The sequence below is a fragment of the Daphnia pulicaria genome, chromosome 10 (assembly GCF_021234035.1).
Source record: "Daphnia pulicaria isolate SC F1-1A chromosome 10, SC_F0-13Bv2, whole genome shotgun sequence".
In the NCBI taxonomy this organism is placed as follows: Eukaryota; Metazoa; Arthropoda; class Branchiopoda; order Diplostraca; family Daphniidae; genus Daphnia; species Daphnia pulicaria.
The window spans coordinates 5,524,993-5,539,358 of NC_060922.1; the positions used below are offsets into that span (position 1 = coordinate 5,524,993).

Genomic DNA, 14,366 nt, shown 5'->3' on the forward strand with positions numbered 1-14,366 from the left:
GCGTCTTTGGAGGGTTATTTTTAGAGTGCCAATGACACCCAAGTTTCGTTTTTCAACCATAGTACTTTTAGCGGGACTTTGATGTGGCAGCAAATATTTATGGTCAAGCAATGGAGAGGGAGGAGCCTGTCCCGCTAGGATAAACAACTGTGGGCTATGCGTTTGCTACAACTCAGCCAGCAGTCACTCAGTCACTACCGAGACAGTCGGTCCAGCAACAGCGGTTGTCTCCCATTACCTCATATTCTGAACGCTAACGATGAGACCAAAGACATGGAATCGTATTCACTAATGTTACTACCGATATTGGTGTACTGTTCGCTCGTCGTTCTGAATTATGAGACAATTTCAGTGTCGGGCCGTCGAGATGACCCAAAGTTTTGGTCGAACCCGTTCGACAAATTGGTTAGTGCTTCCAAGTTTCGCAAAGCCGACGCCAAGCCGAAGAAAGATTTCGATTTCATGATGGCTTTCCATCCGGACGATTTGCACAGGGCTGAGCTTCCAATCAAACCCCAGTTGCGTTGGGATGATCGTAGCTCGACTGCTAGCAGGCATACACCTATTAAGCTCTTCGATAACCCCGTCAAGATCACTACCAAACGACCGAAACCCCCGCCGACGAAAAAGAAAACGTTCAAGAAGAATCCGGAAGCTGCCAACGAAATTCACGTCCAGATCGACGACGTGGCGGACTTGACAGACATTCTGGGAAATTCTCAACACTACCAGGACATTGTATTCGCCATCGACGAGCAGCGGCCAGATGTCAAATTAGGTAAGATCAAAACGCCTTCCGCTATCAAATAAGTTCCGTTAAAAAAAATGAAGGGCAATTCGTCAGCAGATGGTAACGCCCCATCGAAAGAAAAGGCTCCTAAACCTTTCTGGGGTCCTCCCATAGCCACTCCGTCTCCCACAGCACGGCCAGCATACTACCCTAGACCTACGACGAGAGCGGTTATTCCAGTAAAGACGAAAGAAGAAAATTCAATCTACAAGCAGACCAACATTAGAGAACATTCAGCCACAGGTAAAAATAAAAGATTTGGTTATTTCTTTTTTAGTGTCAAAATTACGATCGAGTTTACTACAGCGGGAATTATTATTGGTACAATTAATATTAATGTTCGTATTTTTATGTAATTCAGACCTAAAGATTGGCGATAATAATCAGCCAATCGAAAAGCAAACGACACCAGACCTTTACCGGGAAACGCCTGTCCACATGCAGTCCGGCCCGCCTTACTATGAGAAACGGCAGGAAAACGATCCGTTTGATCAAGGTTTCTGGCATAAGGTGCCAGTTACGGAAGCGACCCCGTTTTTCGGTAACCCACTATCTCCCGACACTTTTTTCCATCAGAAATATCTGGAAGCCGGAGTGTCTAGCAACCAGGATCCGCATTATTCCGGTACATTAGAAACACCAGTTCCCGCCGTCATCTTCAAGGAGATTGACTGTAAGCCCTCCAATTAAATGACTTAGCTCAAACTTAAATATTTTCTCAAATGTTTGGTACATAGCTTCAGCGGTAGGATCGTATCCGGCTCCATATTATCCGCCAGCACAGGATCACCACGTCGTTTACCACCATCCAGCCCCTGCACACAACAACTACTATCAACCACCGTCTGGATTCGCTCAGGTGGATTTCAGTCCGATATTCTTGGCCATCGTTCCGATCGCTTTGTTTTTGGGCGCAGCGGCGGCATTCGCTTTAGCGACGGCCACATCGTCCAGCTCGGCGGCAGCGGCCGTCTCCCAACAGCAACAACAACAAGAGGAGAGCAGCAACAACAATGCCGCCAACAACAATAACGCTAATAACAACAACATCGCCATTTTGGCGGCTTTACTGGAGGTCATACAAAACAAACACGACAGCCATGATGACAAACACAAGATTATCCTCATCACCACCACAACAGAGGGGGCTATCGTTGCTGCAAAAGATGTTTCACCCATCGAAAAATTAGCCTCAACTAATCAGACGGGGTCACTTCCACCAGACAAACCTCTTTCCGAAGAGGACGATCAAGGGGATGGATTCGATCAGCCTGGTGGAGGAACTGTCATAGAACCTCCCATCATGGAAGAGGAAGAAGTCCCAGAAATATTGACGTATGACTTATGATTTTGACCTCTCCCGCAAACACTAGAAATTGAAAATTAACTTAAAAAACTTCTGAATGAAATCATTGCATCACTACAGACATAGCCAGTATTAACTTATACTATGTATTTTGTATACAAGCGCTTTCGCTGATGGTATATGTCACCATACGCTGTACTGTTGTTGGATAGGTTGCATACATAACTGTATAGGTAGTTTTCATTTTCAATTTCTTCACTGTTCATATTATACTTTGCACAAAAGCGTCCCGCTGGGCATAAAAACTTGTACTCTCTTCCTATCTCGGCCATCCTTTTGCTATACACACAACACACACGGCTCGTAAACTATTGAGATTTACGATTGTTTTTTCTCTCTTGTGGTTGTTGTAGAACGCCTAGCGGTCCGTCCAGTTAAGTCGACCTTGACAATAAGCTGGCGGTTTCATCCTGTACAGTACAGAGGTTCACTAAAGTAGCGTATACACACACTTGTACTATGCATACGGCAGCAGCACATACTTGGGTATGTAATTGCGCTATTCGAACATCTGTTGTGGCTTCCACCGAAACTTTCTTTCTTCATTGCAAGTTTTTCATCTCGCTGGCGCCTTTGTGTACTACGCGTGTACTACACACATATATTGAGGAGGAAGCCTTATTCGGTTGCATAACTTGAGTGTAGCGTCATTGAAAAGATGACGTGTAATAGCGAACGAAACATTTCCACTCGCGGATATAAATGCCTATCATTTTCTGCTACACTTTTGAAATTTTTTAATGAGCAAAAAGACGGTCTTCTCTGCACAGAAATATGAAACAATGGCCATTGAAAAAGTCAAACAACACGCAGCATACCGCTACATAATTGAACGTCCATTTCATGCAAATGAAAAGCAATAAGTCGGCGTACATACATAAAAACGAGAGTCTAGACCCTTTCACAACAGCTGGTTGTATAGGGGTGAAGACAGATATTTCCGCATCAAAATTGATCTTTTCACGGGTCGTCATTACTCAGACGCAATCCACAATAATCGAAGTTGAGGAGAGGCCAAACTAGAAATATTCGTTCCAGTCACAGATGTGAAATGAAAGAATTACCAACATTGTTTTAACGGGCAAACATCTGTTAGATCAACAACCAGGATGGAGATAGAGGATCGTTCAAAGTTGAAGTTCACCCGTCTATATGTGTTTCAACCATTCCAATTGATGGAAGCCACCATGTAATTTCGAAACGAATTAAATGTAACGGAATAACAAGATTTTTCTATTATGCCGATTATTTCAACAGATCAACACCTCTACACAGATACCCTCAAAATACCCATTGGGGAACTAAAATACAATGTACACAATGACTTATCGGTCATTTTCAATTCTGATTTGTCATTCAAATGGAATTACGCCAATAACCAGGTCTCATTCACCAACGCCATCGGGGCCGGAGTAGTGTGATGATAGGAGTTGTGCCAATTGAATAACGGGGCGGGGCTTCTGAGAAAGTCCAAGAAATTGTTGTTGTGGGCGCGTCCGGTGGCGTTGATGGTAATGACAAACGTCCCAGTCGAAGAAGCCAAAACGATGGCGTTGTTGTTATTGTTGTTGTCATTGTTGGCGTTGTTGTTATTGTTGTTGCTATCTTGCTGCTGTTGCTGCTGTTGACTCAGGGCGGCGGTCGCGGTGGTGGACGAAGAGGCCGCCGCTATGCGGACGACGAAAACGACAGCGACGAAGAAGAGAAGCAAAAAGAATGGCAAAATCAAGAGGAGAAATAGCGGCTTGAAAAATCCAAAACTGCCAATGCCAAAACTGTGCTCTTTAGTCGCGGGGTAATACGGCAAAGGTTGAGCCGCGTAGTATTGGCCACCGCCGCCGCCGCCTCCGTGGTGGTGGTCATGGCTATGGCTACTACCTCCGCTGTAACCATAAGACTTTTTAGGGCTAATTTCTTCTCTCTCCAGCAGTCGTTGACCGCTTGAAATGGCAGCGACAGGCAGTTGTGACGTAACGGTAGGCCGGAAATCGGATTTCAAATGTTCTGCGCCTATGCGATGTTGTTGGACGCGCTCCGCTTTTAAAAATACAAATAAAAACTGAAACTAAACTGAACGATAACTGGACTGTCTAGGCCTATTTACCTGCAAACTTGTTTGACGATTGGACAGGAGTTACAATCGTCTTGTACGTGTGATACTGCTGCTGGTAAGGATACGGCGGAGTGACTCTCTTTTCCCAGATGTAGGAAGCCCTACCTTTACCGGAAGTATCCTTGTCGGGCGGCGATTTGTCGGTGGCGATTGAATTGGAATCGACGGCGAAAATGAAATGAGCGGCCCCAGTCGCTATGGCGACGAATCGAAACCAATTGCCGAAGAGCTTCATCTTTGTATTCACACGAATATGCAAAAGCTAGCTGCTGCCGCTGCTGCTCTTGTCGGTGGCTTTAGTTCCTTGGGCTCGATGACAAGCAACTGACTTATCAGCTCGTAGCCAACTAGCGCCAAACGCTTGGCTGCAACTAGACAAGCCAACTATACTGCGCCCATCAACCGGTATAGGCTATATTGCAGTCAACTTGGACTGTATAGTCCCGACACAACAACTGTGAGTTCCGGGGAATTCGTTTTCTGCCCGCCAGGCCAGACCAATGGGCGTCGCAGAGTTGCTTTTCAAACTACTACTGACAACAACAAAAATAAAGAATTGTTTGAGGCTGCTGCAGCATTTCGTTTCTCTCTCTTTATTTTGCTGATGTGTGGTGGAATATTACCGGTGTGTCCGATACATTACGTCACGCATCCTAGTGGAAAAAGTGAAGCTTAAAAAAAAAAATGAAGGAGGGGAGAAAGGCTTTTCACAAGAGTTCGGCGAACCATCAGACTTAATAGACTACAACATTATGGGCTGTCGTCTATCTCGTTTCTTATACGCCGGATAAGACTCGGAGCAGCAGCCTCCTCCTTACATGTTGCATCTGACTCAATCGTCGTCTAGAGGTGAGACACATTTCGGTACATAACATCATCACGCTTGAATAGTTTTACGCCATATAGTCTCTTATCTCTTTTGATGCAATAACAAAAGCGATTTAACGGTACAGGTGAACCTTTTTCCGTTTTTTTCTTCTCTTCTTCGCTTATCGTTTCATCGGGGTGTTCTTCCCACATCCCTCAATCACGACGTGAATGCGCAGCATGTCGGCCGAAATTTCGGTCTCGACACTTATCACAGCGGCCGCCCCAATCAAGAATAGTTCTAATTACGATTTGAACTCCATGACTATCTGCGTCACCTAGAATCCCACTTGATTTCACGGTTCATACACGTGCTCACGAACTAACAGCCTACTTAAATCTGCCGCAATTACGAGCACATTCTCGACAAAAAAAAAAACCATCCGAACAATTCAAACATTCATTACAATTTACCAAATAGTAACTGTTTGGCTGAAGAAGCAGGTCTCTCATCTGTTCTACTCAAATTCAGACACAATAGAAATGTTACTCCGGTAGTTAGACACTTGTGCCTCTAGTATACTCCACGTGCAAGTTCAACGATTGTTATAACGACCAAATGCGCCCAAAATATTTCCCATCGAGTAAAGTTCAGTGAAATGCAACAGGGGATATAGTAGTCTGGTCATGTGTGCTGTTTGGACATTTTACTATTTTTAGAGTCGAAATACCGCTGTCATACAGAACCGGGACTCTACTACGTCTTATTGAGCTATTGCAAAGCAAAAAAATTTTTTTTTACGAACAATTCAATCCGTAATAGCAATACAAAGAGCGAGTTGGGCCGCGCCATTTACAAAGTCCCTTTTATGTCAGACATATACTGCGAAAACGGCAAACAGTTATGGCACCGAACAAAAGTAATCGCGAGAAGCGGAAGACAAGTTTTTGCACCACGCCGATGAACGCCGTTCTCTTTTTTTCCTGGAACTATAACATTTAAAAATGTTTAGTTGCATTTCTATACACCCAATTTTTAGGCAAACCACAAACCTTTGTCTGTTTTGCCAGAACAGCTTTCGCGCTTCAATGAGCGATGTTCATAATTGTGGCTAGTTTTTTAATGCTTCCCAAGTACTCTATCGAATCCAATCACCTTAAGCAAATGAAAAATCATTTGCACACATAAAACCACAGTTTCAATGGCTGGCAAACGCTGGGCGCTCTTTATTGAATCAAAATAAGCCTTTCTTTCCGCTTCAGCGATAAATGTTGGGTCTACAAAAGATTACGGCAGATGCACATTGTGCAACCGATCCATCAGGAGCAGTTCTGCATTTATCAAATGTCGGATACATGAACAAATACTTGTATCTACCTCAAGTTATTATTCCGTTCACTGGCGTCAACTTGTTGCATCATGGCAGTCGGTTGCGCTGAGCTGCTGGCCATCAGTGAGAGTGTACATGTACGGGTGATCGGAGCGCGTCATGTGGTTACCGTCATTTTTTTCCACCGTTTGCCTCTAGATGACGGAAAATGGAAGGATAGAGAAAGTCGATCGCTGTTGGATGATGAATGTGTACAGAAACAACAAGCCCATAGCACATTTTTGGGACGCTAATGTCTGTTATACGTGTTGTACACGCGGGCGCAACCTCGTCATTATCCGGTACCTTGCTCAGCATCACACAATAACGACGGTCATAACAGCTGGCGCATCTAAACTATACGAAAACCCCTATACTATACAGTATATATGTGCAGTCGTTGGAACGTCTTATTGGTTTTTCGTAGGTTGCATAACGTGTAGGTCGCTCATCATTTTAACGACCGAAACCAAGTTGGATTTTGACTGGAATGGCTTCACATCACACGATTCGCACATTGAAATAAATACTATGCAAGAACAAGACAGTCAATAATTATAAGAATGAGTTTGTTGAAATCGCCCTTAAAGTTAACAATGAATAAGATAAGAGTTGATGTGACTTTTTTCTTCCCACGGATCTCTGCCACTTGTCGTCGTCGGCGTATATCTACTATTCATACTTTGTATGAGTGAATGAATATAAATAGACTCGCCATAGAAAGTGAGAGAGAGAATTATAGTAGCGTGAAATCGGCATTGTCAGGATGATTCAGCTTCTGCATTCATATGGAATAACTTTTCCCTAAAAATACCCTGGATTCTAGGAAGTCATTCATCTGACAGAGCTGTTTTTTGTGTGACTCGTTTCGCAATGGAAATGTTTCACAATTGGTCGTATCTCCCCAGCAATTGTTGCCAACGGAAGCGAATAACGGCGGCCAACTCCAAGATCAACAGTTCCAGATAACGACACCCACCAGAAAAAGACATGCGCGTATTGTAAGTAGCAGCAGCCCCTATCTACTTAAGTTTATCTGTCTATTTGGAAAAGTACGAAGAGAGTCCTTGATTCACGAACTTCTGCTGGCCACAAGTCAGCAACCTAATCGCACGAACTTTTGCCGTCTATATGTGTGGGGCCCTCGACACTTGCTGTGGCGCTATAATTTAACTCTATCACTTCCTTTTGGATTTCCAATGCGGGCAAACTCGTTTGAGACGCCCTTTTGCCATTCGACAGCAGGAAAATGATAATTCGGCAAAATTACGATAAAGATGAAAACTGAATTATAGCAAGAGAAAAGGTTTACCGAGTTCGTTCAACTTCTAATCCTCGCAGAATATCCCAAGATCATAATTGCCAGCACGCGTGTACGTTTTCGTTTCAAATTATATTGCCCTGGAAATTATTTGCCTAAACGGCAGCCCCGCTGCGATGGAAAAGGTTGAAACAACTGTGAAAAGTGATGCTGATCTCCTGTAACGAAAGATAATGTCAGCGGCGACTGCATACTACGATCATCGTCGAGTTTACGAAATCGCTCAACGCAACATCATTCCACCAATGTTACTCGGATAAATCTAATCTTGTTAATACATTCAAGCCTCGGTGCTATATTCGAGAAATTGTTGGTTCGTCTCCGGCTCTACTGTGAGTTTTCTTTATCATCGCACTGTGACGTGACTTTGGATTTTGAAAAAGACGTGACAAATTAGGATGGCAGGAATGCATCCGCATGATCAGAACATGGAATCAAGAAAGGTTTGGAGCCAGATGATGTCTCACCAGCAGGCAACCGCGGCGAACAATCTTCCGTCTATATTTGTTCATCTCCATAATTTGGCACCGCATGCCGGATGTGCAGGAGAATCTCTCAGAAAATTCTAAATCTTCTCCTAGGGTTCCGTTGAGATGCAAATTCTTTTATTCGCTTGGTTGGAATAGAAAAGTGGAAAAAAAAAACAATCAAAAGAAACTTAAAACTTATTTTTTTCCTGACGTCTTAATACTTTGCGTATAGGACAGCGTGAGAAAGCTATTAATGAATATGCATAAACTATAAATGTGCGGGTATAGGCTACTGCTATATCAAGTTTGGTGTACCAAGCCGGCGAGAAGTAGTGTTTAACGCGCTGCTACGCGATGCATGTTATAGCTCATTGATTTACGTCATCCCAGCAACAGGACAGACACAAACGAGACGGAAACAAAAAGTGGAAAAAAAGAAAAGGCCGTACAAGTTTTTTTCTTTTTTACGGTCTTTTGATTGTCTGGGTAATATTATACAACCGGGGACGATGCTTGCTAAAAAAACATTTCCACGCTGTGTAATTCCATCTCCAAGAAAAAAAAATCTCTTCCGCACAACAACAACAACAAAAGCTCAAGTTGTGGTGCCGCCAACTGCGTCCGTACTCGCCGACGTCTAGCGGTATGCGCCAAAGGTTCATATGTGCACCATAATGAAGGCGTAATACAAATGAATCAGCTTTTTCAAGGGTATATCAACAATGTTGGATACAAGAAAAAGAAATTGGGATATAATGGAAGCGAGTTTGAAACCATCCTGTGTTTTTTCCCCACCAAGGGTCTGTACGCTCGACGGATGCCATTCACTGTCAAATAAATAACATGTCACCGGTATTGTCTAATAAGAGTTTTTAGTTAGATATTTTTTTCTCAACCGGAGAGAAAAAAGGAATTTGTTGCTATTTAGCCTCTAGGGCTACTTTTTTTTCTCTCTTTGTTTTTCTTCTCATTTCCAGTGTCATTTTCGTTTCCCCTTGCAGTTAAGGTAACGACTCCATCAATCAGGTCTTTTATGAATCACATAACAGTCGGAAAATTTCCTTTCGGGTTGAAACCGACAGTTGGGTGGAAGAAAAAATAAGATTCATTGGCCCGAACTGACTAACTTTTCCCTTTTGCCAAAAATCAAAGTTTGGCGGTTTACAAGAAATCTGTCACCGTTTCGAAAATCTGAAGTGAAGACACGGACCGTTAAAACGACTAATAACGAGCCAGTGATAATTATAAGGTAATAACAGTTAAAAGGTATTTAAAGGAAATGAGAAGGTGATTGACCCTTTGCTTGTATTATTATATAGCAAGGTATGTACCATGAATTCTAATATGAAGCAAGTCCCGCACAAGCAACCAAATAACCGCAAGAGAGCAGCTCCTATACAGGAGGTACAGTTCGTGAAGGGAGGAGAGTACGGACAGTGTGGAACCTCCTCCAAATGTTCGCTCAACTCCTCTTGCCGTCTTGCTGGAAGAATTGGGGAAAAAACCAGTCTTGGTCTGTCCAGGTGGCAAATCAGCTGGACTGGAGCACGTCCCTAGTGTCTTCCATAGTCTAGATATCAGAAAAATTTCGATCAAAAACGTGTCTGAAGCTCACACTCTTACGCCATTTGCCTTTAGTCCATCCGTTCGTGTCATGTGATTCGATTCGAAACTTTGGCTCACGAAAAATCAAAAACAGAAACTTTAATCGCGAAAACGAGTGGGCGACTTTAATCCATTTCGAGATGAAGGTATCGACGCAATCGTATTTGACGCTGGCCGTCCTCTTGCCCGTCATTCTCCTCATCCACCCTTACATCGCAGCCAAGGAGACTAACAGCAAGAAAAATTTGTTGGCCGAAGATCATTTTCATCTCGGTGCCGACTTCGAGGCCGAATTCAGCTCGATGGAGAATCAAATCGCAGTGATGGCCATCAACAACACGTCATCCGATAACAGCACAGGTAAAATCTAAATTTTGGAAGTATTGTTTCACTGTATACTGTTTGTCAAATGATGCGTTTCTATTACGTGTGTGATGACAGGCACGATTTCACAGACAGTTCAGGAAGAAGAAGGTGTTAATGACGGGAATACCGTTAGCTTTATAAACACGGGATCGGACGAAACGGCTGTCGTCGTTGGACACGGGCGACAGTACGGCGACGGTGGCTACCACCACGCCAGCCCAGTACATATCGATTTCAGTCCGATATTCTTGGCAATCGTTCCGATCGCCTTGTTTTTGGGCGCAGCGGCAGCCTTCGCTTTGGCAACGGCGTCTTCGTCCAGTTCGTCGGCTGCGGCCGCTGCCCAGCAGCAGCAGCAGCAGCAGGAGGCGTCCAACAACAACAACAACGCAAACAACAACGCAAACAACAACAACAACGCCATCCTGGCCGCTCTGTTCGCCGCAATCATCAACAACAAGGGCAGTCACGCTAAAGCTCACAAGACCATCATCTACGCCTACAACGTGACCAAAGTTCACGATTGGCGTCGATCCATGGGCGACAGCTATCAGTTTTCTTTGCCGCAAGTCAAACCGCTGTCCAGTCACTTCCACCGACGTCGCAAATATGTCAAAGAAGAACCTTAAATTGTTCATTCTGTTTGCGTGTATATTTTTCTTAATTTTATTATTTGTGGATTCGGTTTTTGAGTTTAACGAGAAATGTAAAACATTTAAAATGAACAGGAAATGTAATTAATAATAACAAGACGGTTGAGTAAAAAAATAAAATAAATTTATATTAATAATGTCGAAAAATGCCCCTCCCGCAACTGCGTTTATGCGTGAGTTCCGGCTTCATCGTTATTTGTCTGGACGCCATAAAAATGTCGAGTCAACAAAGTTGCTTTAAAAAAATTTAAAAAGGAAATGAAAAAGGTGCGGAGGCATGTAGTTCTTCTTTTATGATCTAGAACCACCCAAACGAACTCTGCACCGACTCGATCGTTATCACGAAAATGACGCAACATGAGGTATACTACATAATTATTATGATATAACAAAAGGGTAGAAAGAGAAACAAAGGAACTCTATACACGCACATCCTGTAGGGACATAAATGCACCGTTTCAAATGATTTGGTAATATTGCGCCATCAAACGATGCGGCAATCGCACCGTACAATCCCCCTCCCTTTTACATCATCTACAGCAGCTTACAGTCGAGTTAGCTCTAAGGTGATATTATGTTAAGACAAAGTCGTTTGCAAGGTGAAATAGTTTCAAAACACACACATCAACATTTGCATAAAACCTGTCTGTTGGCACGCCAATAGAGTCGAGAGAGATTTCAATTGGTGGGTCTGTTCTCTAATTTTCTGTTCAACATCTTTTAATGAAGCTATAGTACACATATTCTTTTATCTACTCTCGTCTATACGTTCCTGATGGACTTCAGCCCTTAATTTCATCTTTTCTTCAAGTATCCAAGTGAAAAGAAAAAAAACACTGACTTCCTGCCAATGCGGCACTGACCGAAAGCTCCAACTGTCTGCCATCCCGACCGCAGCACGTAGTACCGGCCTTTTTTTTTTTTACGCTACGCCGGGAATTTCGAACAAACGTTTTTAAATTTTCGAAAAGAAAAAAAAAGGAAAACAACAGATGCTCGGCTGCGCTCGCAGCAACCTTGCAGCTACTGCGACTGGTGGATGGATATACGCCATTAAAGCAAACGCTTTGGCTGCTGTTGGAATGGCCACAAGTCGGCGCCTCTCATCGACTGACTTCTCGTCCGTTGGTTCTTCTCTTATACCGACCATCCTACAAATCGGGAGACTAGTCTTGTTCCATTCCACAATCGGAAGCGGTCGTGAGCGTGATGCTCATACCGGACGGCAGTCTCAGTGAAAGTTGATTGTCAAAAAGTATATAGACTTTGCGTTAAATTGTCTGACATTATTCTTTGTTCACATATCGCCAGATGAAGTCCTTTTTGTGGTTTGCGTCGGTAGTGCTGGTGCTGGCAGCGATGACTGGGTTCGTCTTTTTGACGGATGCAGATCTCTTTGATCTTTTCAACGGCTCCAGTCATCACCAGCGGAGTAGGTGGAAGAGAAGTCGACTCTATCCTCAATACGTTCTCCCTCCCGATCAAGATAGGCAGCGGTTTTACCACGAAGAAGAAGAAGATCGACACAATCAGGGGACAAATGATCAACATCATCACCCACAGATTAGCGACGATGACAATTCTCTCCAATCCCGCATTCCAACAACCGGTAAAAAGAGTTTCTTTTCGTTACTTCAAGATTTTTGATAACATTATTGTCATCTCGAAAATTTTAGACAAATTCGAGGAATTCTGGTCGAATGAAAATTATGCGCAACTGATGCCTCGGCCAACTCCTTTCCCGCCCAACCATTTCAGTACGTACACATTAGTTAAAAAACAACAACAACCGTTATTTGCAATAACAATTGTCAATTAATTTCTCAAAAAAGTCAACCAGCCATATTTCGAATCGAAACTGCCGCCAAAAACAGCAGCGATTTCAATGGCGATTTACAACAAGAAGAAATTCAACACCGAGAGGCCAATCACATCAGGATCCAATCACAAAGTGTTGAGAGAGGCGCAGTACCACAGCGAGCCCATTACAACAACAACTATGCGTACTCAATTCGCTAATAACCTCAGCCCAGGTAAATCAACTTCAATTTGCGGTTAAACTATAATGAGCCATACTTAACCGTCGTTTAAATTTTTAGCAATGACTGCAACTGCAGTTGCAGCAATTGAGAATTTCAACGACATGAACGTGGCCCTCAAGGTATCCGAGAGTAAGAGCAAGCCGAGCTTTACCAAAATGTTTCAAAAGGCCATCGGCCAGCGTCGCGGAGAGAAAAAGTCCATCAGAGAAAAATTCAACAAGAAGAAACTCAAACAAGAACTCCCGCGTGACTACCGGCACGGCGGCGGAGGTTACGGTGGTGGCAGCACCACTTACCACCACCACCAACAGCCTCCAGTGTACTACATCCCCAATCACCACAAGGAGAAGGATTTCAGCGGATTGCTCAAACTCTTCCTGCTGGCCATTTTGATTCCTCTGGGCATTTGCATCGCCCTGGCGGTGGCCGCCGCCTTCGCCACGGGATTATCGGCCTACAGCAGGTACTTGGTGACGTACGTCAACACGACCAATTCGACGTACTACTTCATCAACGGCTTCGGCGGGTTCGCCAACCTGTTTGGACTCAGCGGGCTGAGCGGAATCGGCGGATTGATCGGGTCCACATCCGCCAGCACCGCAGCCGTTGCGGCCGTCCAACAACAGCAGCAACAACAAGCGAGTAACAACAACAATAACAACAACAACGCCAATAACGACAATAACAACAACAACGCCGTCGCGGTGATCGTCGTCAATGTAACCGGAAGGGCCAACAAAGACAACGACTTTTTCCGCAAACCGTTCAAATTCAAATCGACTCCGATCGACCAGGAAGAACAAGAACAAGAAGACCGCGTCATTGAGAACTTTTAAAAAATCTCTTAAACAATTTGTCTGTTACCTCTTTGATTATTACGTATACAAAGGGACATACCTTATGGGAAGGGGGGCGTTGGGGCCTTTAAATGAAAAATCAATTTGTTTGCTTGTAACTCGATGCTTAATAATAAAAAAAAAAAAAAAAAAAACGATGTGAAAATGTATCCAAAATGTAATTTCTTTGGCGCCCGGTATCTATAATGTTGGGAACCTCATGTTGTGTAATACAATGACGCTATTTGTCCGTTATCACATAGCCTAGTCTTTATACGTACAAACAACCAAATCACTGCTGCTGGCCGTGGAACCAAACCGAACAAAATGGCATGAAACAGAGCCCAAGAGCTTGTGGTTTTCTCGTCGTTATAGAGAGTAACTAAAGCGCAAAGTGACACAGCCTGAGAAAAGAATCAAATGGATGGCGATATAATGAAGCCTTGATTCCATGATCGACTCGGGAAAAAAAAAACGAAAAAAAAAAACGAGTTAGAACTGCTGTCGGCTATTTTAGTTCTTCCCTTTTTTTGTCGTTTGACTGATTGTGGTGGTTAAATATCTCTATTTGCATGACTGCGTAGAAAGCGGGTGTGGCTAGGCAACTGAGATTTCCATTATTTCCAC

The 14,366-nt window shown here is 43.5% G+C and overlaps 4 protein-coding genes across 7 annotated transcripts; 3 read left to right on the plus strand and 1 right to left on the minus strand.

Annotated features, from left to right (window-relative positions):
• Positions 1 to 182: 182 nt before the first annotated feature.
• On the plus strand, positions 183 to 2,450 carry LOC124314691. 4 transcript variants are annotated; one of them, XM_046779989.1, is made up of 4 exons: positions 183 to 778; positions 845 to 1,033; positions 1,152 to 1,463; positions 1,528 to 2,450. In XM_046779989.1, exons 1-4 carry the CDS (start codon positions 274 to 276, stop codon positions 2,136 to 2,138), a joined length of 1,617 nt encoding a protein of 538 aa, XP_046635945.1. In that variant the 5' UTR covers positions 183 to 273; the 3' UTR covers positions 2,139 to 2,450. The 4 variants fall into 4 exon arrangements, with proteins under 4 accessions (XP_046635945.1, XP_046635947.1, XP_046635946.1 ...); XM_046779991.1 differs by having other exon boundaries at positions 1,152 to 1,415; XM_046779990.1 differs by having other exon boundaries at positions 848 to 1,033.
• Positions 2,451 to 2,916: 466 nt separating this feature from the next.
• Positions 2,917 to 4,682, minus strand: LOC124314778. The gene is made up of 2 exons (XM_046780133.1): positions 4,261 to 4,682; positions 2,917 to 4,193 (listed from the first exon to the last, which is right to left on the minus strand). Exons 1-2 carry the CDS (start codon positions 4,502 to 4,504, stop codon positions 3,523 to 3,525), a joined length of 915 nt encoding a protein of 304 aa, XP_046636089.1. The 5' UTR covers positions 4,505 to 4,682; the 3' UTR covers positions 2,917 to 3,522.
• A 4,926-nt stretch (positions 4,683 to 9,608) lies between these two features.
• LOC124314791 lies at positions 9,609 to 10,983 on the plus strand. Its single transcript, XM_046780158.1, has 2 exons — positions 9,609 to 10,202; positions 10,284 to 10,983. Exons 1-2 carry the CDS (start codon positions 9,983 to 9,985, stop codon positions 10,835 to 10,837), a joined length of 774 nt encoding a protein of 257 aa, XP_046636114.1. The 5' UTR covers positions 9,609 to 9,982; the 3' UTR covers positions 10,838 to 10,983.
• Positions 10,984 to 12,016: 1,033 nt separating this feature from the next.
• LOC124314726 lies at positions 12,017 to 13,994 on the plus strand. Its single transcript, XM_046780060.1, has 4 exons — positions 12,017 to 12,470; positions 12,538 to 12,618; positions 12,694 to 12,894; positions 12,961 to 13,994. Exons 1-4 carry the CDS (start codon positions 12,173 to 12,175, stop codon positions 13,737 to 13,739), a joined length of 1,359 nt encoding a protein of 452 aa, XP_046636016.1. The 5' UTR covers positions 12,017 to 12,172; the 3' UTR covers positions 13,740 to 13,994.
• The last annotated feature ends 372 nt before the right edge of the window (positions 13,995 to 14,366 follow it).